The sequence below is a fragment of the Excalfactoria chinensis genome, chromosome 2 (assembly GCF_039878825.1).
Source record: "Excalfactoria chinensis isolate bCotChi1 chromosome 2, bCotChi1.hap2, whole genome shotgun sequence".
NCBI lineage: Eukaryota > Metazoa > Chordata > Aves > Galliformes > Phasianidae > Excalfactoria > Excalfactoria chinensis.
The window spans coordinates 83,805,157-83,831,234 of NC_092826.1; the positions used below are offsets into that span (position 1 = coordinate 83,805,157).

General features: G+C 40.8%; 1 protein-coding gene across 5 annotated transcripts in view; it reads right to left on the reverse strand.

The window, feature by feature from the left end:
• The window catches only part of JARID2 (jumonji and AT-rich interaction domain containing 2), a 202,740-nt gene that overhangs the window by 59,669 nt on the left and 116,993 nt on the right, over positions 1 to 26,078 (reverse strand). For 2 of the 5 annotated variants that reach the window (XM_072327482.1, XM_072327479.1), the window contains exon 4: positions 183 to 352. Coding sequence is in view for 3 of the 5 variants with exons in the window: in XM_072327479.1 (XP_072183580.1) it covers positions 183 to 352 (170 nt within the window). In the remaining 2 variants the exon portion in view is untranslated. Of the gene's footprint in view, positions 1 to 182; positions 353 to 24,401; positions 24,512 to 24,633; positions 24,747 to 25,534; positions 25,701 to 26,078 lie in introns of those variants that run through there. The other 3 variants (XM_072327480.1, XM_072327483.1, XM_072327481.1) reach the window with 3 other exon arrangements.

Here is a 26,078-nt window from a genome sequence, read left to right on the forward strand (position 1 = left end):
GGTCTTTAAAGCCATGAACTTGAACGTTCCTTCTCCAGATACACTCAAATCGCAAGAGCTGAAATGCACACAATATATTCAAGCACAACACCAGGACGTTTGTATAGCTGCTATGCAGCGTGTGGTGCTGCTGCTTATTCCTTGAATGAGATTGTGCCCCCAGGCTGCTGCAAGAGTCCTACCTCGAAGACAGAGGAAAGTAAGAAAATCTTCTGTCTTGGGCTTCCTTTTGGAGAGGTCAGAAATCTGAGTGGCGGGAGGGGGTAACAACGGTTCCACTATCTTTATTGGAGTTGTGCTGGGGCTGTTCGGCTGGGACTGAGCAAACTTCCTTTGTGCTTGCAGCCTTGGCCTGTGGAAACAAAAGCACATCAGAAGCACATTAGACAGAACTTGCAGGAGGGGCATCAGAGCATCAAAATCAGTTTAAATAAAGAGAGACAGAATCCATCTCCTACAAACAGTATACATAACTGTTGCTTGTGATAGCTTTGGTACCTTCTACAGCAATTCAGAAAACCAGAAAAGCAACATCTTGATTACAAAATCTGTGACTACCATGTCATATGTTCCAAATATTTTCTTGCACGTCATACACTTACAGTTCATTATTTGCTTGTTTGGAAATTAATTAAATCTGTATTCTGCATCAGGCAAGTGTCTTTGTCTTTTTTTTTAAGTGTTAAGTTTTCTTTGCCTCTTGTTATTTGGGTGTTCTTTTTTAATCACAATTAATCAATCTAAAATGAGATGTGCTTTAGCCTCATTAAAATTCTTAATTTATTCCAATCTGTTAGCATCTTATTCAGATAACAGAATACATATTAGTATACGTGGTATCTGTATTTGCGCCCAGACCTGTGGAAACAAAGCAAAACCTTCAGGGAAATGTATTTTCAATTGTGCAAATATCAGGCAAAAGCCACTAGATTGTCATTCCAGCTTAAAAGACCAAGCAAGGAGGACTGGGGTGTGGTTATTAACTATTTGTGACAAATTCGTAATGATGAAGGGCAAGCACAGGCTGAATTAGTTCCAGTCCCGGTACTGGGCAATGGTCTGACGCTCTCTGCTAAGTTTTAGAGCGTGACCATATGTACGATTATGGGAAATGAACAGAAGCAAGTGGTTTTGACAGTCAGACTGCAAATTATTTCAAGCCTATCTGAAGGCTCTGATTAACTACTAGGTGGCAATGAATATGATTTTCTTTAATACGTCTAGAACACAAATTGGTATTAGGGAATGCGCTTTGGGGCAGGACAGATACCCGGAGGGGGTCTCACCAGGAACTTGACTCAGCTCAGCATTTAAGAACATGCTAATTTCTCACTTAAGCAACTGGGACTCTAATTATGATCGTTATTACAGCTTCAAAAAGGAAAGAAGCTCCTGAAAGAACTTAAAACCTCATTGAGAAGGGATGCAATTTTATGTCATTTTCTTCCCTAATAGCAGCATATTTACATAATGTAGAACTTAAACACGTATCAAATAACACTAAAGAAAAAGCCAGGTCTTGTCATTCCACTGCAGACTTCACTGTTATGACACAGTTCAAGCACAGTTGTCGTTCAGTATGGAAGAAACACATAACTGGTAAACTTTTTTGCAGATATTACAACTAAGTAGCTGGGCAGGTCTGACAGTATATTTTAAACTTCCTCTATTTTGTCCCAGCAATGTTTATACATATCTCCTAATGACAACAGAGAACAAAAGCAGCATTCAGCACTTTTCTCCCTGAGCTGCACATAAAATTGTCCATATCCTCAGGATTCACTCCGCTCTCAAATAACAACAAAAAAATCCCTAGCCAATCCTCACAGCCATTCTTACCATTTACTGGTATCTCCTTAGTGGCAGGGATATTATGGTGTTTATACATACATATTTTTAACACGGTGCTTATAATTTGTGAACTGCAACTAAAAGGCTACTCTTATATTTCCTATTATGCATGAACAACTACCATTCCAGAATGGAGGTCTTATATATATCTACCTATAGATATCCCCCAAATTACTCAAATTGCATTGCAAAGAATTCCAAGAAGGCTCTTGTGCGGGATGTGTGAGATTTTAATTTCAACCAATTACATTTCTATCAGCAAAACCACACACGTGGCCAGAGAAAAATGCTTTGTGTTGGCTTCTGTTCTGCACAAAACATACGCTCTCCAGCCAAAAAAGCAGACTATAAAAAGGTCATCAGTGAGATCCCTGCTGTCATCCGTGGAGCAATTTTTCCCCACAGCCACGGTGTTCTGGCTGTGCTGTTAAAAGCATACACAGCCCAGTGGCTGGGTCGGCCAAACGTTTCTCGGAAACTACCTGCTGCAGTGCAACGTGATCACAGCTAAGTAGCAAGGAAGACTTTGCAGCCCCTCAGAAAGTAAGCCGTAAGCTTGTTTCATGGTTCAGAATCAAACCTCTGCAGCAAGGCCTGGCCAGGCCTGTCTGCAGCATCCCAGTTACTGGTCCCTGGAGCAGTGGAAAGGGATTAGGGACAGCCACTTTTCACAATCCTCCATACTCCAGTGGGGGTCCTTCATCTCAGTGCTGACAGCTGAAAAGCTAGGCCCTCCCCCAGCTTCATTCCAGGCTGCGGCCATGAACTTTTGCCGTTTCCTGGGGAGGTTGCAGAGACTTGTTACCATATGATCAAACGTGTCAGAGATGTTTCCTCTCCTACAGACAAATGTGGAGCACTGCTGCTGATATATGCCATACTTCTTCACACTTGGCTTTCACTCACCAGATCCCCAGAAACAGGCCTGTCCCTTCCAAATAAGAGTTTCTTCTTAACATACACAACAGTCGGCATTACCAATTCAATTTACAAAAGCTAGCAAATGAAGGTGCTCTCTTATGACAACCATATCTTCAAGGTTTCTGAAATAACTCCTATTTTATGCATATTTGCTCCACAGGCTTCCACCTTAATGCCATCACGCAGTTCCTGTTCCAGGTTTGTGTGATAGACAGTTTTGATGGTGGACCAGCAAAGGAGACTGAACACACGCACACACTTTAAAACATGGGTCCTCGTGAAGGAATGTACAGATCTTAACAATCTGATATTTCTCCATGAAAACCTCTAGAAGCATAAAACCGATTATATTGGGTACGGTTTCATGTTACACTTAATCTAATCTAAGTGTGAAACTGTGCCAAAAGAGGAGGCCAAGCCTTCCACTAGGGTTACATCAGATCAGGCCGCAGTGCTCTGAGCCAGGCAGAGAAGGTAATGGAGGGAGAGAAGTGCTCAGAAAGACTTTTTGCATATGATAAGGACATAGCAACACCGGTGTGTTTTCACTCTTCATTTGTTAAGGCAGCAGATTCTGCTGGAATAGTCTACTTATTATACACTGGGCAACAGGGGACAGAATGGCACAAGCAGAAAAAAGAACAACAACAACAGTGTTTCCTTCCTCAAAATAAATTGCTCTCCCTGTCCTCATCTAAAGGGTATAAGCTATATAAGGCTTGCAAATATTCAAACAGAGCAGCTATACAAGAAGGAAAATGATGTGGGAAAAGCCTGATACCACATCTAAACACCAAGCAAGCAACCAGAAATATCTAGACTATTTAAAAATAAATAGTAATTCACCTTCTCTCAACACGAAGTTGTTTTCCTTCTACTATTTTTGACAGGCTTTAAACACCTACCTACGATATGAAATTCAAAAAATCCTCTGTCTGAAAAAGTCTTTGCTTTCCTTTGGTGTGCTTCTTCTCTACATAACCCACTGTTTAGGACTGCAAATTACAGCTCAAGACTAAACCTGCACAGCAAAAATATCCCCAGTGTACAAGCTCAGGCTAGGCTAAAAATCATCTCTCTCTAATGTGAAATATCCTTCTTGAAATTTTTCTAGACTGGATTTATGTTTTGCTGAACGTTTTAAGCAAAAGATGTTATTTATAATCCAAACACTACAGTTTGCATTAGCTAAAAATACTTCAGAAACATCTTTTAAAATAGAATCTCTAGCACCACTTCTTCAGCATGCAGGCATATTTAGTAATAAAATGCCAACAATACAAAGGCAGGCTTTTCTTTGAAAGTACAGGTTGGTAATGCCAGTCTGTTAACATATTTACTAAATATTAATACTCTAGATAACATGCGTGCTATGCTAGCTACAAAATGTATTAAATTATCATATAGTAGTTGTACAACTAAATCTGTACCAAAATCTTCCACTCTCTTCAGTTTATTTCCCCTGTAACTCCTGAGTGAAAGCAAGCATAGGGACTGTAAAACATACAGAGTGAAGAACTGTACGGCAATATGTACATTTCAACTGATAACACATGTACTCACATCACTCTATTTAAGGTAAATTTAGGGGTTGAGAAACACTTTGCATACCTATGCATCTCAACCAGCAAGAGCCCTGCAAAACAAACTTTATCTTTTTCAAATACTCTCCAATCTCTAGTCATGTGCAGATTTTCATAAAACTTCCTGCGGGTGATATGCTGCAATGTTTGCTTGCTGTTTCATCTCATAACCTTTAGCTTACTCTTTGAACTTCATTTTTATCTTCATTGTTGCCCGATGTTTACATCCTTTTTTCTTTTTCAGGGCACCACTACAGTTACATTTCCAAACACTAAAGGAACAGCAGCTTGAGTGTCACCATTTCAAGATTAATTCACATTTCCCTTTTTGATGCAGATCTGTTTTCCACTTTTTGAGCTGCCAGGGAGCAGCTCACAAGCTAATACTAAGGACTCTCTGCCTCTTTCTGAAAGCAGTGTCAGCATTTGGTTACCTTTGTCTGTTTCTGTTGCTTCTCTGCCAGAGCAATTGCAAGGCACGTATTTATACATATGTAATTTTGTTACATTAAAGTGGCTACTACAAACAAGTGGCAACAGGCTGGCATGAGTTTTCAACAAATGGTGCTAGAGTACAGCATCACTGCCTGACCTAGGAACGGATACTGAGGAAACACACTTTATTGCAATACATCCTGCAATTACATGCAGACAGCTTGGGCTCTTTATTATTCCTTTGTGAGGCTTCACAGTTCCCAGTTCTGCTGACCTATCAAAGCATTTTTCTGTATCTTTTACTTATTTCCAACAATTTGGATCCTGTTTTGAGTTCACCATCTTCTGCTTTCGTCATAATAAACTACACATTCACTTCAACAGCACTGCATGTCATTACACTCAATCATGCAAACTGTGCTTGTATACAAAGATTCTTGTATGCATACAGCTTTGATTAATAAGGTAAACTAATATTGAAGTGTGATTCTTTAAGATATGCTCCCACTAAAAATAAGACAATTTAAGCTTTGATAGCCAGATATGCACTGCACATCAAATTATTGTCAAGTGTTTAATTTCCAGCTTAACAAAAATCAACCTAGCAGTAGAAACTTTCAGGCAAGCCCAAGGTGAGCATGAGAAAACTAGGTGCTAGAGGCACCATTCTTACTGGACAATGAAGAAATTTTGACCTATTCTGACCACGTGCCAGTAGGAAGCAAGGCCAAATTATGTTTTGCCCTTTCATTCCCAAGAACAAGCCTAAGACATTCACCACAAACAACAGCTTCTGAGAAAATCTTCATGAGAACAGGACTCTAGAATTCAAACCAGATTAAGTTTAAAACTAACAAACAAAAAAACAAAAACAAAACAAACAAAAAACCAAACAAAAACAAACAAACAAACAAACAAACAAAACTGAACACAGACTACAAGATCTTCTTGGCTGACCCTGAAGCAAACTTGAGACCAGTGCTTATCTCTAGCAAAGCAGTGTTTCTACCTGCATACATTCTTACAACTATGCCCTGGTTTATGACTTCAGGCAAAGTTCTGTGAATACACAACATTACATCAGGAGCAGAAAGCTGGAAAACAAAGAAGGGCTTTGAAATTCATTTCTTCTCCCACATCCCTGTAGCTTCTTGGGTAGTATAATCTGCCTGTATCAATGGTACCTATTGTCGCCGAGTTCCAACCCAACAGGCAGGGCCACCAACCTCCAGTTTTGGTACTAGACCAAGTTGCCCAACCTGGTCTTAAACACCTCCAGGAATGGGATCGTCTTCTTAACTTTCTCTGGTCTAAGTTTTTGTTGTTTTTTTTTGTTTTTTAAATTGAGCCTAAATTAATACCACAATTCTAAGACAGCCTTGAAATCTCAAGAGAACAAAAGGCACACGGAAGCAAAGAGGAGCAAGAAGCAACACAAAAATGGGAGACCACAGTTAGCCAAGCTTGCAGTCCTTCTCCAGGAGCCCAGACCTCCTCTCATCCTACTGACATAACTGTTCACAGCTTGACCCTGATGTGAGACCATCATGGTTCCATCCATAGTTATCATAAGCGATCTGAATTGCTGCTGTGCTCTACACAAGGTTACAAGCTCTCATCATGCTCAAGCTAAAATGACACTGAGTTACCAAGGTATAACTTCAGTCCAATGTGATTATGAAACCACACATCTACCTTCAAGCACCTCAATGATGAGATGCTTCCAGCCCAACTTCCAGCAGCTGAAGAAAGGCTGAGTCTCACCTAGATTGGACAGGAATGTTTTCTCCTCCATATGGGCATGTGGTGAACTGTATATGGCAATAGATGGCAGAAGAGATCCTTGTGAACACTAGAGACAGGTGGTGCCACCCTTCCTTTGTCCTGCAGTGGTTCTTAAAATTTCCTGTTTTGTAGCAGCTTCATTTCTTCTCTAAGAATACGAGTCAATATATTCCAACCTTTGCCTGTGCTACGGGTTGTAATTCAAGCTGTGATTACGCTGCAATGACATTGCTGGTTGCATAAAACCACCCAGGTTAAGCCTTCAAATTTACCAGTTCACATGGGAACCTAACAGAGCTGTGGACATCACACTGGTCCTGCAGTGGCCCTCACCCAAAGTCCTGGTTACTGCTGCTACAATCAGAAGCATTCATTTGAGCCAGCTCAGATACACTCGCACAAGTTACAAGTGCAAAAGATCATCCTCACAGACAAGAGGCAAGAAACAGCAACGTACTACAGCGGTTCATTTTGACAAGGGCTGTGCACTGGACACATCTCCCGTCTTGCTGTTCTTCAGCCACTGAAACCCACTTTAAGTGCTTGGCAAGTTGAGACTTGAGTTACTGGATGATACACTCAGAAGAGGGGGATTTTTCTGATAGCATGATCCAAAATTTCTTCTAAGTGTGAGCCAAACCCACCTCTGTGGTACCAGCAAGTTGTGCAATGAGGATACTGCCAACAAGTGACTTGAGCTTAGGTCTGCCATTCTATGCCACACAGCTGCTCAAAGAAAACCATCACCACAGGCCAGAAAATGAAAATGCAAAACCAGACCAAAGGAAAAGAATAAAAGAACTCGTTCCTGTTATTTTGTATTTTAATAATCATTAGCAAATGTCTGGCTGGTTATATTCTGACAACCTTTTCTTCAAGGACAAAACCACAGAAATATATATAGATTTACATTAAGCACTGTCCCACGTCCTGGAGGCATACAAAGTGAACTCCAAAGTAATAAAATACCTTCCACTCCGGGAGGATTTGATTTCCACTTCCCTTGCAAGGCCTCCACCTACTGGCAAAGAACCTGCAATGTCCTGCTGTTTGGGCTCACTGCAGGTGGAAGAGAAAAGCAATACCCTTATTTTTCTCATATATTCAGTAAAACCAGTGCGGAGAAGCCTAGAGGCATTAAACGCCCCTTTCACTTCACCTGCTCTGCAACGCTGTTCTTTCCTCTGTGTGGTTATTGGTTAACTGAGGTCAATCACAAATAAAGTTTCAGAAGAAATCTTCCTGGCCCTACAGAAAGATTTCCCACCAGAAAGATTTACTGTGGAAAAGATTCTTCAGAATGTTAAAATGTGCCTAGTTTTCTAAAACCTCAGCCCTTGCCCTCTTCAGTTACACAGAATCAAAGTTACTTTTAGCACACATAAGAGGTTTTTGCGACCTCAAAACTCTCCTAGTAGCATTTTCAGTGCTCCGAGACATCTGATGGACGCTGGAAAAACATGTTTGCTTTCTAGTTTCCAACCAGGAGACAATAAACAAAACTGGAATGGTTCAGATGACAGTGCTTCTTGTTTCATTACTCATGCAACGCCATTCTGTACTTTGTCTGAAAACTAAAATCCTGACAAACTCAGTGCAATCCTTTCTTCCATACTCCTCTCCAAAATGGTTGCACATTAGGACTGAATGGTGAATGATACACCCAGTAATAGCAAATGTATCAGCAGTTCCCTAGTAATCTGGTCAAGCACTAAGAGCACAAGATTAAAGCCATGCAGCTGAACAACAACCAAAAAACTTTTAACTTTGAGCAGCCTTCTGTCTGCAAATGTGCCTTAAAAAAGAAAGGAAAAACATTACGGGACAGATCATTTCATTCTTGTTTTCCAATCCTCAGAAAAACATGAGTACTTCAACTACTGCAGTCTTTCACTTTTTGCCCTAGAAGTAACTTCTGCTAGCCAGAAAGACAGAGATTACTTCTGGCAGAGATGTCAGAACTAACAGCGTATGGATCATTTTAGCCATCATCTGAATGGCTGAAAAACTTCCTGTTCAATTAAGTCCTCCATTAATCCCTACCATTTGAATACAATTTTCTGTCTGCTGGCAGGAAGTGATAAAAGTCACACGGTCAGTAGGTTGCAGGCATTTTAACCTCTCGCCGAGTCTACTGCTTGCAATCTAACCATACCTGAAACCAGATATCCCCACTTCCCATGGGGCTGGCCTCCCAGAGGATCCACAGCAGCATCTGGCTATTATTATGGACTCAGTGTTTGTCTGTAAAACTGTAACATTTAGAGAAAGCTAAAGAAAAGACATGAGACACCCTATACCTGCCTCACAGACTTTGCTCTGATAAGCAGCGAAGTGATCACTTCTGCATAAAACACCCATCAATCATGTTCACTGTCTTGCCAACAAACATTACTAAATAGAAACATACAAATGAACTAATGAAAAAAAAAATAAAAATCAGTGTAGTCTGTGAAGTTAAATCTATACTATCCTAATGTTTTTGAGGGGTATAGCAGAGAAACTTTAGCAAGTGCTATCTGTGCTTGTTGATCACTACTCTTTTCCTGCATCATTGTCTTTTTGTCATTAAGGTTTTCTTGGAAGCAAACTGCCACCCTCCCCAGGCTTCCTCCCCGGGAGTCAAACAGCCTATTCTTGTAAGTCAATCAGGCAGATGCAGTCAATTGTCACAGTAACTCTCTTCATGCCTTCTTTCAAGCCACACCACATCCTGCTACCAGTCAAATTTGCCTGAAAAGAAAAGGGGCCACGCACCCTGCACCTCTCCTTTTGAGGCACGCTAAATCCGATGAGAGGGGGCTGGCTAGACTGCCAGAGCATGCTGTCTTTCTCTTCCTCCTAAAAGCCAGATAAAGTGGTTGGGAACTAATGATATGGATGGAAACTATGGTAACAATTCCTGTGCCACACAATCTATAGCCTTCCCTGCAGATTTTCTTTCTCTACCTGCCGTAAGAAGTACTCAATACTTTCTTGATTCTTGCAGTATGAGTGGACCTACCTCAAGAAACTCTAGGAAAAACGCATACTGAATCCATTTTGGTACCAGGTGATTATAGCACACCCCATTTGTGCATGCAAAGCACCGATTAGTCCAGGAATGGGCAAAAATACAAATCCCTCTGAGAAAAGGTTAGATTTATCAAACACTTCACCTTCCCTAAAACCCTTCTTACTTTTACTCTTAGGATACGGCAGCATCTCTGCAGCTGGATGCCTGAAATTTGATGGCACAAAAAAGAAATCGATCTTGCTGCTGACAAATGTGGAAACCCACATTCCTCTGAGTCCTGCCATGAAGGATAAGAACACAGCACCCAGTTGGGAAGAGGGAGAAGGCAGCATGACTATACTCTTCCAGAGCAGCAAACTGCCGCGCTGCCCCAGCTGCATATTCCTGCCCTAAAGGAGGGACTTGGCTTAGTTTAAACTGGTTTCAGCAAGGGCTGCTGATGAAAAAATATATGGTATATGCTCTTTGCTTCACCTCCAGCCACGCGTTCCTGTTTTTGCAAGCACTAGAGCTCCTGAGACCCAATAATCAGCTGGCTGAGGAAGGCAATCTAGCTGAAAATTAATTTATAGGTTGATTTTTTTTCTTTGCTGGGTTGGGTTTCATAACCACAGAAGTGCCAGCGTTGGCACAGAAAGGTGGTGAGAACTCATGGGAGGAAGTACAAGACTGCCTTTTCCAGTAGCAGCTTGCATTAAGATCACCTTAAACTGACTGAGAAACACATTAGTTACTGAACTGTAAAATTCGAGCAGAAAATGTGCCTGGCAGCAATGCCAGTGCTGTCCCCTTTTCTGTCAGCCCTCCTGCCATGGCAACCTTGTCTTCATGAAGATTTTGAAGCAACATTTTCATTTTTACAGGATAACCTGCTTTTTTTTCCCTGAACTAATGACAAGGACTGATTTTCTGCAAGTGTGCCCCCATCACACCATTTTTCCTATACTCTGTCATAAGCTGAGCTTACAAATGTGAAAATAGGAGAGGATGCATGAGGATGGCAACCCAGATACTGCAAGCACCGATGGTGGCAAGCACAGTTGAGCTGCACAAAAGCTGAGTGTCTGCTGATCTAGGCAGCCAAAATGTCCTGTTCAGCAGCAGCCAGTGTACTAGTTTTACACGGGGTTACTTTGGAAATGTTCTTGACATGAAGTTGCCGCAACCTGGCCTGCTGCTTATCGCTTGTTTCTGACCAGTGTTCCCTTCCACGCTCAGACATCTGATGGCAAGAGTAAATGGTTGACGTAACATTGGGAAAGGCTCCAAGAAAAGACCACCAGCGATTTCTAGAAACATGTGTGCAACCTCAGGGCCACACTCTGTAAGTGTCCCCATCAGAACAGATGCACTGGAATAAATAGTTCATTTCATGCTTAGAAAGGAGTTCATCTTCAGCCATTTTAACCTGCTAGTGGGCAACATGTGAGCTGCTATGTGACAGGCAGCAAGATGCCTTCCGCTTAGCGTACTGCATTACAAACTCAATCTGTTCACAAATACTTTAGCTGTATATGCATACAGTCACTCTTCAACTTGCTCCACACCCAACAACTAGACTCAAATGTGAACTGCTGCAATTAGTTCAAACACGAACCACCAAGTACACAATTAGCCCTCGTTCACACTTTGCTACTCACTGCATCCCAGTACTTTTATTATACTAGCAACCTCTTCCTAAGTAACAGATAACATATCTAAGCTCAAACATCCTTCCCGAACCTGTACTTTTCAATCAGACTCTCTGCAGGACAGATGTTTCCTTTCGTCCACAGTTCCAACTGGTCATGCCCATCTCTCAGACCACACAGGATCTACAGCTGCATCAGTGATGGCCTGGCGGTGACATCTGCACAATGCTGTGATGTGCTGCTCCAGATCTTGGGTTCCTCACCTCACTAAGCACAGTTTTGTATGCTCATAAAGGTCCAAAACCCTTTGGTGTTGCCACATGCTGATCCTTCTCTACCCACACATCGTTTGCAACAGGGAAGTACCACACTGAGCCATGAGCGGAGCAGCTTTAATGCGTGGTCAGTGATTTAGTGCAAGTCCTTGGGCAAATAACATTTCTGTCACTTTTCCCCAACAGATCTTAGACGTTAGCCAAAGGAGAGCAGGCAGAAGGATTAAAATCCTATGGAAAATTGTAGGTGGTTGGTGGGGATACGATGCTTTGTTTAAATCAGATCACGACTCAGACCTGGTTTACCACACAACTGTGCAATAAGTTGTGCCAGTGTGCTCCCATGCAGGAGCAGGGAGAAATTGGCAATTACTTCAGCTGGGACTGCCACGGAACACTTGATGAACTCTCAGCATCAGTTCATTTAGATCTGAAAACCCATGCATCTGTAAGGCAACTGGCGAAAATGTCATCCAAAAAAACGCTGAAGAGTGAAAAAAAACAAAATTGGAAAGAACACTTGAGCACTGAAAGAAAGCAAGCAATAAGGCAAGGAGCAATTAAAGAAAAGAAAAACATTGCTAGGGAGTGCAAAGAGCCATCAGCACATTCAGGAAAGCAGAAGTTACCTGAAAATATAATGGAAACCCTGCAAGGGCCAGAAGATTGAGAGTGGCAGAGAAAACTACAACGTGGCTGACAACATGCCCAACCAGAAAAAAAAAATACAGAAATCATTGCCTTAGCCAGTCAGCTGCTGAGAAGAACCTAACCTAAGGTAAACCTAATGTACGTAGAGTGTTTCATAAACCTCTTGATTTCTGTGCTTCGAATTATATTACCTTATGGGTTCAGAAACTAGGGGTACCATTCCAAGTAACAACAAATGCGACCACAATAGATTGTATAAGTGACTGCCCTTAGCACTAAGGAAATCTGAATAGCTTGAAGGCGAGAATTAAGTCAACAAAGTCAACAAATAAAATAAATGCATCTTTTATCGCTCCATTACCAAGGGAAGAAAATGCCAAAAGGCAGAACAAGAGATGCTTCTCCTGAGGCCTCTCTGGCAACACAAGATTGCCCCAATTTAATTAAATAAGTTTTGTTAAATCAGTTCTAATCCACGTGGACTGTTATGGGTGAAGAGTAGGTTAAATCAGTGCCTTGTTGACAGATAAATCAAAAAGACAGCCTAGCCAAACAGGCTCTTGCTCTGCCTTAACTTCATTAATTCAAAGGCTATGTCTTAAGTTAAATTAACAAAGCCCATCTAGAAAATTTCAGTGAAGGACCATGATTAAGGTTCTAATGATTTTGAATCAGTAAATCCAAAATCACTGCTAAAACGATCCCAGATTCCAGCCCATCTGCTCCACGACCTACTGGGTTCTGTTTTCTACCACAGACTGAGCCCAGATGTCACGTTAGGTAGAAATACACACTCTAAATTTCTCAAAATGTCCAAATTCTGTACTTTGGAAAAGGCACTGACTCCAATTTCACATTCTGAATCAGTAAGGGATATTTATAAAACAAACCAGACTGAGACACCTCTGGCCTCATTCAGGGCTCCAAGCTTAGGTAAGAATTTTGCCAAACATGCTAACACACAAATATGTATCTTGTGCTTTCACAGAGGCTCTTCCCACCCATGAGGGACTCCTCACAGCAAGACACTTTTAAAAGCATTCCAGCTATTCAGTGCATCAGTGTTACATAAATCTACAAGATGAGAAGCTACATTAGGAGTAACTGGGTCACCATGAGTATCACTCACAGCCACTATGTGACCCCAGCCAGCACGAGAGAACTAATCTGGCTCACAACACTTAAGCTGTACGAAATTCAACTATATACCAAAGTTCTACTCTAATCGGAGTTTCAAACATGCATATACATGTACACACACACTCATATATATTTATAATTTGCAATAAAAAGGATCAGAGAGAGATCGGAAAAACAAATAGCCAAATTTTAGATCAATAAGCCTTGCAGAAGGTACTTCATAATATAATGAGACAACTAACCACCACAGCTAAGTGCACTTTACATACCTCTCCCCCTTAAAAACAAACAAAATTCCAAACTTCATGTTCTCCCACACTGACTAAGGAATCCATCCCACCAAACAGATGAACCAGACATCACAATTCTCGCAAAGCTTGGCTCTGAGGGAACTCCAGGTTTAAGATCTTTTCCAGCTCTAGTTCCTTAAATAAAGTATTCTAGAACTGATTGAAACGGTTAGACTGTTTCAATATATATAGACTATTCTATAGTGTAGATGTAAAGAAAAGCAGCTGCTGCTGCTCACATCCTCACCCAGCATCAGGAGTGCCAAATTTAAGACCAGTCATAGTTTTATCAAACAGTTTCTTCAGAAGGACTTAGCAGCCAACTACTACATACAAACATCACCGTAAAAACAGGAGGTTTCAAAGCAAAAACCAACAGGGGAAAAAACTATTTCTTGGCAACGTCTTCACACTCTCCATTCTTGCACTGAACAAAATCCATGCAAAAGGTACCATACTTGATCAGCCACAGGCCGGAACAATCTCCCTGATCGAGAAAGCTGCTATGGAAAATGAGGCATGTCAAAAGCTAGAGTTTGTCGTTATTTAAATCAATCAAATGAACTCTACAATAAAACAAAGTGTTACTTTCTCTTTCCCTTACTTTCTAGACAAGAAACAGAAAGCAAACTATGGTAGCTCAATTTATAGCACCTCAGAAATGACCCCTAGAGGAAAAAAACCAACAAACATCAGCCTACAAACACTGCTCAGGTAACAACATAAATAAGCCTCATAACACAGTAGGGCAACAACAGTTACAGGAAAAATAGGAGCTAAACCCAAGTTGCCTGGTGCTGAGAGCAACAGTCAGTACAGTACAGTAGACATGACATCTCAACACAGAAGTTGGCGTAAGAAACCCATCTTAGGAAGCACAGGACTTCACAGCCTGAAGAAAGAAAAGACACTTCTGCACTAGGCACTGAGGTGCTAACAAAGAAAAAACAGAAAAATTTATGGGGGGGGGGGGGACATTCAAAACCTGCAACTTTCACTGCAGGAAATTGAGCAATTCTGCTGTTAGTTGGTGTGGAAAGGCTCTGGGATGCCATCAGTCAGGGACTGGTTTATGCAGATGTCAGCAAGCAGTTTGTTTTCATCAATAACACAATATGCCTGGAGCATCACCAGTCTTCCTGTGTTCACCATTTACTGTCAAACACAACTGTCTTAACTCTGACTAGCTGGCTTTTCTCAAGGTTCTCTGTCTTTATTTTTTTCTTCCAAGTCTAATAATCACATTTACAAATAATACAAATAACGCAGGCTAAGGAGAAAATAAAGCTCATGCTGTGGGAAGACGGTTGCATGAGGCTGGAAAATCTAAAGCAACAATTAACGTATTATATTATGTTTCACATATCATTAGGTAAGGCTGAGCTCTGTAAGAAGCCCAGCTTGATGATTCTCCCCTCTGTAACAGGGACATGAGCCCCAGACAGATTCAGCGACGTGCCACGTTGCATTATATAATAATGTTCTCCAAAGGAACAAGCAGAGAGCACTGTCTGCTATGCGTGGGGAGCTTATGAGCTGCCACTGTGCACGCAGCAGCACCTTCTACAAGGACTGTACAGCAAGATAAAGTAACCTGTAGGCATGTTAAAGGAAGAAGAATATGTTTTGAAAGGCGGGTAGCACCTAGCATCACAGCAGAAGCCAATGAAAATCCCTGTGAATCCAAAGTGGCCCCCATTCATAGTTAAAAAACTCACTTCAGATATTAGCAATGGCCACCTATCAAGCTGACAGAGAGCAGCTGTGTAAAACAACCCCTTGTTACAGCAGCACAACGCCACTGATTTCTGTGTATATGTACATTGACAAAAAGAACACAATAAGCCATCCCATCAAAGAATTCCAAGTGACTGCCAGCTGATGAGGTGTGCTGCTGAGGCTGAGTACTGACAGTGCTTGGGGCTCCTTGCTCCATGCTTCATCCACCTCAGCAATCTAGCTGAAATCTTTATAAGTTCTCCCTGTGATATTCAATCTGGAAAATAACAACTGTGACACAACGCTTTGGAGCTTTTCATTTCTACACTCATTAAAATAATTAAGGAACTAAGACTGACATTAGTTTTTTTTGTGGAGTTTTCCACGTCCTCGTTAAAAGGTTCTATGGCCGACATGACTCAGAAATTCAGAGCTCATTATACAGAGCCACCTAAATTAGTATTCTGTTCATGGGCTTAATAGGTATTTAAGCAACGTAAGAGACAGGTCTTGTTTTGTTCTTTTTTAATTGATAGAATAAACTGTATTCAAATGCTCAGAAACTCTCAATTGTCTGTGAAGTAGAGCAGGCTGAACGAGTCCAGTGCAAACAGTTCTAGGATCTTTTGTTGCCAATAAGGCAAATGAGATGATTGAGTTTCCTCCTCCATCTCCAGGTCCTTTGTAATTAAAGACAGCAGCTCACCTATCAGGAAATGCCATAAACATTTGTTTTCATTAAGGCTCATACTGGGAAACCACGTAGATTCTGTTGAACAACACCTAGCAGAAAAACACTTCAGTAGAAAAGGTTGGGATTGTCCCAAGAAAACAGCAGTCAGGAACAAACGTGGAAGCAAACAAAGCAGACAAGTCAACAATCAGTTCACACATCCTGGACTGTCCAGTAACTCCAAAAAGCACAGAGAGGAACACAAACAGAAAATAAGTTTATTTTTAAGGACTAAATAGCTCAATTCTTTTCATATGAAATTACAGCAAACGTTAACCAACAGAAGAAGTTAATTCAGAAAACCAGAATGTTTTTCATGCCATGTTAGCAACAGGAACCCGAGTGGAAAAATGAAACCATGAAAAGGGATCCTGATGTCCTTATTATTGGGGGGAAAAGAATCAAGAAGGCAAAAGGTGGCTTTCTTTTTTCCACATTTTCTTTGGGATTGTGAATAATGCTGCCCTTAACAAGTGCCTTTCAAGTTCTGCCTTTGTGACATTTAAAGGATACAATATAATATTTGGATCGCACACAGAATGGCTTAAGTCGGAAGCGACCTTAAATATCATTCAACTACAACCCTCCTGCTGTGGACAGGAGTTGTCACCTACCCAATCAGGCTGCCCAGGACCCCATCCAGCGTGGTCCTGAAATGCCTGCAGGGATGGGGAAGCACAACCTCTCTGGGCAGCATGTACCAGTAACTCACCACTTTCTGAGTAAAGTTCTTCCTAACATCTACTTTAAATCTCCTCTCCTTTAGCCTAAAAATATCCCCCCTTTTCCCCTTACTATTAAACAATGGAAAAAAATAAAAAATAAAAAAATCGGTCTCTCTCCTTATAATCTCCCTTCAAGTAATGGAAGCCCCATCTCCCAGATGCCTACTCTTCTGCAAACTAAACAAGTCCAGCTTCCTCAACATTTGTTCATAGGAGAGGTGTTCCAGCCCTCTGACCATCTCCATGGCCCTCCTCTGGACCCATCCCAATTCTGTGTCTTTCTTGCACTGGGCCCCAGGCTTGGACATAATACTCCAGATGGGGCCTCCAAAGGGTAAGTTAGAGGGGGAAATCACCTCCCTCTCCCTTCTTCCACCTCTCTTTTGATGCAGATCCATAGTTGGCGTTCCAGGCTGCAAGAGCACACTGCTGGCTCATGTCCATCAGGATCCCCAAGTTCTTCCCCTCAGGGGTGTTTTCAGTGAGTTCTCCCCATCTGTACTCATATTTGGGACTGCCCCAACCCAAGTGCAACATCTTATTCTCGGCCTTGTTGAACTGCATTAGGCACTCATGTGCCTAATTTTTGAGTTTGTCCAGGTCTCTCTGGATGGCATCCCTCCCTTCAGTTGTGTCAACTGCACTACTCCACTTCGTGTTATCAGCAAACTTGCTGAGGGCATGCTCAATTCTACAATCTATGACACTGAAAAAAGACACTGAAGATTGACTGTCCCAAAATGGATCCCCTGAGGGATACCACTCATGATTGACCTGCACCTGGACATAGAGATAACTATTAACAACCTGTCTATGACCACCCAATAGTCCAGCCTTCAAACCCATACCCCTCCAATTTAGAGACAATATACCCCTGGTGAAATTGTGCTGGCTGTCTCAGATCATCTCTTCATCTTACATGTGCCTTAGCATAACTTCCCAGAAGATCTGCTCCATGATCTGCCCAGGCACAGGTGTGAAGTTCAATGACTTGTAGTTCTCCAAGTATCCTTATTTTCAAGAAATGGAGAAAAGAAAATCACCAGGGACTTCACCTGACAGCCATGAATATGACAGCATGACATATGATGGAGAGTGACTTGGCAACCAGACCAGCCAGTTCCTTCAGGACCCTATAATACTGAAGGGGGAGTGGGGACACAGATCACTAAACAGACATTACCTTTGCACTACTATTTACTAGCTGGAAAAAACAATTTTTCTTCTGGGAATCATGTTGCTAGAAAGCCTCCCATAATTGCCCACCCCCAAAAAAATGCCTGACACAACAGGTATTCTGATCTGTAATAGAAAATAAAGGGATTACTGAAGGCATCCATATCCTCCAGATTCCACTTTGGGAAGTTTTTGTTGGTTTGCTTTTCAAGTCGGGATCTTCAAATTCTAAAAGAAATGTGGCTGAGCTGTTATCAGTGCCTTGTAAAAATAAGCACAGCCCAAGGACAAGAGAGATCAGAACAAGCTGAAAGCATCTGGGTCTGGAAATCTGCTCAGATAGTGAAATACTGTTGCCTGTCTTCACGTCAAAACCTACTTAAGTCCAAAGAGCCTTTCAAAATTGCTATATGAAGGTACAGTATGCAAAGATTAAATTTGCACTCCCTTTTAGAAGAGTAACAAGAACTTCTAATAAATTCCCTTTTAACTTGCCTTTTTGATGTTAAAAATTAGAAATAATGATGTGACAGAACTGCAATTCTAAAAACATCAGAGTGTAGTCTAACGAAAAGGAGCAAGAGGAATGTTTCTCTTCCAGAACTGAGAAGACAAACATCAACAAGTCCAAAATCTACCTATCTCAAGAAACCCAGCTCAGAAATTTCCTTCCTTCAAGTTTAAATACTTCAGCAGTAACCTGTCAGTATTTTGTAGAAACTGGGAAATTAGCATACAGCTGCATCCCCAGTCAGGCAGAGCTTCGAATGTCATGAAAAAACCTAACAGAGAAGCAAATCAGACTGAAGGCTTGAACTGAAGGAAGCACATAATACCAAAGAATGAGAGACACAAACCACAACAGCTAGAGCAGTTACATGTCCTGAAACTGAACAGTTAAAAAGTGAAAGGGGGTGAGATACAGAGCTTAGGAAGGTGCAACTACAAAGATTAAAAAGCGACGATCATAATTTGGAATAAATTCCATCTTGGCAAGTTTCTGTGCCTGAAATTGGAAAATACAGTGAGACTTAGGAAATGCACAGCGCATTCTTTTTACTTATTTTAAAAAGCTATTTGCATTGAACAACCGTGTAACACCAAATAAAAATGGAAAAATTATTCAATTTTTACTAAGAATGTCATGTACTCTCTGTACTCTCACTAAACTAGTAAATCTGCACATAAGCTTCAGAGGAAATGCTGCAACATCGATCTTCACAACCAACACATGGCACTGAATTAACAGTCCAGCAGCTGAAGACGACATCTTTCTCTGCAACTAAAATAGTAAAGTACCCAACAAGTAGGAAACACAGACTGCCAGCAACCTGTTCAATAACTCTTGGATGCAGCCTTGGTTAACACTGCAGGTCAGTAATCCTGCCCATGGCAGGATGGTGGAAACCCAAACCATTCAACTGCTTGGAGTCCACAATGACCAACTCCAACAGATAGAGCAACATCAGGCTGATAAAAGCCTGGTGGAGAATACCTGGTATGACTTTGTGATGACTTGTTCTGTGGTTAAAACTCCAGCTTCTGTAGGAAAGCATCACTGAAAAGGAAAAGAAAACAAGCCTCTCCACTGGAGAATCCAGAAGGCGGCAAGGAAAATAGAAAGCGCCACTCCAAGCACCGTCACAACCAGAGGCAGTTACTTTACAGTAGTTTTCAGTATTTAGATGTCTTAGGAGAATGTCTGTCCCACTGAAATCACTAACAAATAAGATCTTTCAGCGAATCCAAAGGTTAATTCTTGACATTTAAAAATCATTTTGAATGAATACCAGCCAATAAAGCACTGTCAAAATCCTCCTTTAGGGAGAGAATTTTTACTTTAGTAATATATATCTCAATTTTATATCACAACATGGAAGTAGAAACATAAATGCATAAAGCAGAATAGACACTTTTAATATATAAATAAAAGAAAGGGAAATAAATAATACACTTTAATTCTGCATTTCTCTTTGAAGCAATAAACAAATACTATTCCAACCTCAAAACATTCAAGAATACACTAATTAAATGTGAAGGTGCAAAAGAGGTACAGAGATTAAGAGACAAGCAAGAGACTGCTGTATGGCAACATTTTGAACATACATCTTCCCTACAATGCACCTAGGAGAGATACTGTGAATTTATTGCACAAAGGGCAGTAAACATTTGAATTCTTTTAGTAGCTGGGCCCTGTGACTTTAGGCATAATGGCAAAAACAGACTTTTCAGTTCACATGTTCTTTTTCTGAATTATTCCAGTCAATTCCCGATAAGAATAGCGTGGCTTTTACTCAAGTGCTATCTCCTCTGTTTTTCCATTTTTCACCCAATTCACCTTTTAAGTTTATTTTGCAGTCCATCTGGAAACTGGAAGCAATTAAATACTCTTAACCTGGTTTTTCGTGTGGCACAGTATCAAGAATAAACTTGACAACAGGATTTGTAGATAACAGGAATGAAATAAAACTGAAATAAAAAACAAACCTCAGTTGCACGGTAACATTTATCTACCCACGGCTTAATCCTTACAATCTAATTCTCAGGTAATGAGAGGACTTCATAAAGCTAGAGACATACAAGTGAGGTTCTCGGAAATTTTGCCACATCTCATTTGCCTCGTTTTTCTTTTATGAACCGTTCATGTAGGAGGAATTAGATTTCAAGAAGAATCAATAGTGGTCAATTTCTCTATCTTAAGACAAGCATATAAAGTCCAAGCTGAGATACTACAGTAAGCAGGCCAGCCTGATTTCAGGCTTCTGATCAAAGAGCCGAAGTTTCTGTGAGATTTCTCAATCACAGTTAGAAAACTTATGATTTTCAGTGTGCAGGTGTAAAGAAGACGACACTAAAAATAGAAGTCATCAAGGAAGCCCCAGCTGCTCATTTTCACAGCAAACTAGACGACTGTAAAAGAAAAACATTAGACTCCTTTCTAAAAAAAAAGAAAAAAAAGAGTTGATTAAAATTTTAGAGTAATTTATTTTTAAACACACATTTTGCTTGACAACTTGCAGGACAAATTGTCACACGGCCAAGAAAAATCTAAGGCATGAGGAACAGCACAGACACAGAAGCACAGGGTTTCAGAGTCTCTTCCTCCTACCTTACCACGTAAAGAGAGGCAGGAATGATGACTATGTTACCCAAGGAGGCTCCTGATCTGACCAGACTCTTGCCAGGTGACAAGCTGTGCCACAGCCAGCACAAAGAAGCACATATTGCCCTTGTCATATATTTCCTGGCTGCATAGTGGGCCACTAGGCCATAATTTCATCCCAGTGATCTCAAGAGGAGATAAGAGATTTTCACTGTCTGGCCAGCAACCCAAGGCAGGGTACTCATACAGCTGCAGAACAGAGGGAATTCTCAGTAGGCTCCGGACTGTGGAATGCCACAGATAACTGTGCTCAGTGGACCAAAGGAAAAAAACACAATGCTATGATTCATGGTCCCCCAGGCCAATGCCTCCATAGGGAAAGAAGGAAAACCTCTGAATATACAGCTGTGATAAGAAACCAGCCTTTGTCAGAACAGCGGTGCAGCTACACCAGCCCTGGGATGATCCCTTGGACAGGTAGATGTGGCCGAGCTTCTTGGCTAGAGAACACATTACAAGTGACTATTTAAGTCATCTAGCAAACCATCATATCCACATTTCTATGTTAAAACTGGAATATATAAAGCTGCATATCGAAATTATGATGAAGTGCAAAGAAAAGCCTCTCAGACTTAAAAGGCTAAAGATGTGTTGTCTCAGTTTTCATTTCTTCATAAGGGAAATTTTAACTTGCACCAGAATATGTTTATATTGAATGCTAAAAGCTGCCATTTAAAATAAATAAATTCTAGGGCCTATCCTAGACACTCAGCATACATCCCCACACAGACATTAGCAGCTAATTCATTTTACAGACTTATGACTCCAATGACCAACTATTCAACTGTGAAAACAGATCAAATCAGATAATAGTTTCAGGAATGACCCCTTTAACTAGGGATCTTCTTACTCCTATCCCAATATTTTATTCATATAAACAAATATCTACAGGATTTCATAAAAGTGAAAGCATTAGAAGCAAATGAGATGTTGCAAAAGGGGAGACATAAGAAAGGAGATCTGTACAAACTTCACTTCACTGGAAAGACAAATAACAGCTGCAGGAGCTCAAGGAAAGCAGAAGGATAAGGGAGAAGACTGGATGGTCATCTCCATAGTAACTACCACGAAGAAACTCTGGGGAGAACTTGTCTGAAATCTGAAAGAAGCAAGCTATGGAAATGGACTACAGCAAAAGTGGGGGGGAAAAGTTGCAAACAATTTGCCACATGGCCAACGATTCCTTAAGCTTTAGTTTATTTAACCAGAGCCAAGAACAAATAATAAGAGAGAAAAGCAAGGAAGGAAAGCATAAAATCATAATGCAATGATAATGTGGCCATCACTGTACAAAGTATTTAACAGTAAGCATGCCACTAAAATGGTTAGAAAAAAAATAGTAAGTGTTCAAGTTAAGAAGAGAAATAAACAAAACCCAGCTTCCATTAGGAGATTCTGTATTACTGGATGCAGCCAGCAATGGATGAAAATACAGGAAAAGTGCTATTCCAGCACAAGAACGCCAGATATATAATAAAACGCCCTAGTCTTTTATATTGACATGAGAGACCCAGGAAGACTCAAGAGAAGTCATCTGCAGTGAAAAAAAGAACGATGCTTTCGAAATTCAGTTCCGAGCTAGAAAACCTTAACACTCCCAAGCTACAAAACCCTTACACTTCTAAGCTACTCTCTACTAATAAAGACTGCTTGATTGCTGACCAGTGCTCACACTGGCCCACACCTCTCCAATTGAGATAGACCCATTCCTTACTTTGGACAAAACCTGTTTTGATCTGATACAAAACAATATGAACACACACACTACAGTCACTTATGATGAATCAGCTGCCATCCATGTTCACATGGTCATTTCCAAGGAACACATCAAGAACATATTCCTACCACTCACTGTGCGGGATCCAGATAGGCATTTTGATCACAGAGCACATACAACAAAAGTAGTCCAACCCAGGTCAGCTTTTATCTCAACATGCATATCCAAAACACTGGGTTAGAATAACAGTGAAAATGACATTGTGTACAAACTGCCCATAGTGCATCTCCTCTGAGCAACACTCATCTAGATCTTCACATAATTGGAGGCCTCAGTCATCACTTCACCTTTGTTTTGGTGAAAATCCAATATAGGTCTTAGCAGCAAGATCTTCAGAGATCTTGTTTGGAGAATGAAGTGATATGAATGAAACCCACTAACTAAATCACATCCAGTCTGCCACAAAGGAAAAACAGCCCTCTATTAAAGGAAAAATAGCCCTCTATTACCGCATATTATAAAACAGTGATAATCTTCAGATTGTACTTCTCTTCCCATATCTTTTGCTTCCTAATCCTTTCAAAGACCACTATAATTGTTAGTAAGTAATGTCTACGCAAAACTACTTCCTGACAAGTAGGACTGCATTTTACATGCTCATTTCAGAAACAGGTCTCAGCTTCTCCATTCTTGGCCATCTATCGTCACTACAATTATTTTATCTGTTGACATCTTTCTAAGCTCTGGTATTCATTTTACCCAGGAAACTGAATCTGTTCCATTCAATTCTGATAACTCATCCGTACTTGAAGGTGCTGAATGTTTTCTCTTCAAGCAATCTCTTCTTTTTGAGGAGAATAAGACTATTGTAAAAGCTAGTGTGGTTAACTCTAGGTATCAACATTTTAAAATAGACTGTCATTCATTAAAATAACCTAAAAGAAAACAAACAAACAAAGCACCGTGGTGATATTCAAAATGCAATTCAACACCTTTTTTTCCCTCCAGTCTTTGAATTTAAATTCATTTTGGGAAATTATGAATGGAGGTATAAGTGGAAAGACGTTCATCTGTAATACTCATGAATGCGTTTGGTTTTTTTCCCCATTCATGCTGCAGGGCCAAAGAGAGCCACAGCACAGAAACTAGGCCATCTCTGCTGAAGTTATAAAATCCCTAGAAATGTCCATCACAAATAACATTTCTTCTGATGTAGCATGGAGCCTTGGGAAGACAAAGCACTCGTGGACCGCTCAAATACAGTCCTCGATACAACGATTCTAGTATCAGCTTATCTTTTTGAAATGTCATGTAAGTAGATTGGCCACAAATGCCTTACTATCTGGACAGGAGAGGAACAAAAAGATGTAAAGATTTTCAGAGAGGTATAAAATCAAGAAGATCCTGAAAAGGATCAAATCGGAGAGATGTCTCCTCTGCCACTAGTGATGGCAGGCTGACATCAGCCTCAAGGTAAGAGAAGGCCAAACAACAACACAGATGCACACGGACAAACAACAGACGAAAAGTAGACACCACAAAGAGTTGATGTTACCCCAAAACACTGGGTTAAGTACACTACTGACATACATCCAAAAACCCCTTTGACGCTGATATAAATTTGCTAGCAAGAAGTGTATTTCAGCACAGGCTCAACTAGCTCCTACAGTGGTTTAGAGAAACCTCTCCCCGGTATTCAAGCAATCATCGTCTGGCCTGTCACGCTCAGGGGGTCAGACACATGAATAAAAGCAAACGATGATGAGTTACCAAGCAGCTGAAAGAGCATTAGTCAGAGATGGAACTACAGAACCAGCTGCACCTGCTTGGTCTGGCTCTGGAAACTCCCTTGGAAACTGGGGGAGGCAGGGAGTTGGAGCTGGAGCCCGGGATCACAACGTCCTCCCCCTGCAACCCTGGCTCCTGAAGAGAGGGTGACAGGTGAGGATAAGCAAGTTTGCTTAATGCTGCTCTACTGCTATAAATCATACCCACACAATTACTAAATCACTAGTAGGACAAGTTGTTTACATAGCTGTCTACCCACAAAGTTAAAGTGCTCCAAAATTCTTGCACCTTGTTATATCTTTGGCTGTCAGGGAGAAGGATCCACATCAACAACATCTGCTTGTTTCTTATGAAAATACTGAACAAACATTAATCACCTGATTTTTTCATCTCATACTACTTAGAATGATCTCCTTGACTTGCATTATAAAGAAGGTGATCCATCTTTCTGCTATTCTTGCATAAACCCACTCCAATGGACTATTATTGCTTTGTTTATAAGGCTTGTTATTTAAATATAAATGTGCTAAGCTAAAAATACATTCCACTCATACAAGAATTTCCAGAGGGAATAAAAAAAAAAATTATGAAACATAAATCTTACTGCCATTTTGCTTTTACTGTGGATTAATACAGTCCTTCTTCATAAGCCAACAAGTACTGCAGATTTGCATAGCCTACTAAAATTACAAGAAGTACCTGGTTGATAAGTGGGATTACATTATATGGTAGCAGGCAACAGCTGAACGTAAATACATTATACAGTGTTTCAATTAGTGAAAAGACAACTCCCTCCAAAGGTCCTGGAAAACACTTTGATATTACAAGCGATGGCCTGCTTTCACACCTGAGTCATAATACATGGTTCGCTCTCATTGCCCAGAATACTCAGTAGCAATCCTTCACAAACACACACATATGGGAACATGACTGACCTTGTTTTATGCCTTGCATGGAAGGTGCTAAGTCTAGTGCTAGAGAGACTATTCATTATTAACTATAAAAACAATCTGACAAAAATAAAAAATAAAAAACAAGCCCTCTCAGTCTTCTGACAGTTCCACTGCAAACAAGCCTTTTGCAGCCCAAGCTGAAAAAGATTACAACAAACCACTTGCTTAATGCACAGAACCTGGCCTACCCCTGCTGGCTTTTTCTTGTGTTAAAGGTCTAGTGCAAGCACAGCTGGTCCCGAAGCTGTGCAATCAGCAGCTCCTCCTATTCCTTAGCTGCATACTCTCACCCCTTGGCTTGGCAAGCCTTGCCATTCATCTACCCCACAGCGAGCCAGTTTGAGGAGTTAAAATTAATAAAAGGAAAAGCAAAATTCAACAGGCAGTAGAAAGCCAGCACAATGCAAGGGTTAAAAGCACATCTCACATCTTAGTCTTGCTATAACACAGAACCATGCTTGCTTGGGAGCATTATCAGAAAGCAGCTGTATTAATTAAAGACCTCAGAGGGTTCCTAATAAACAAT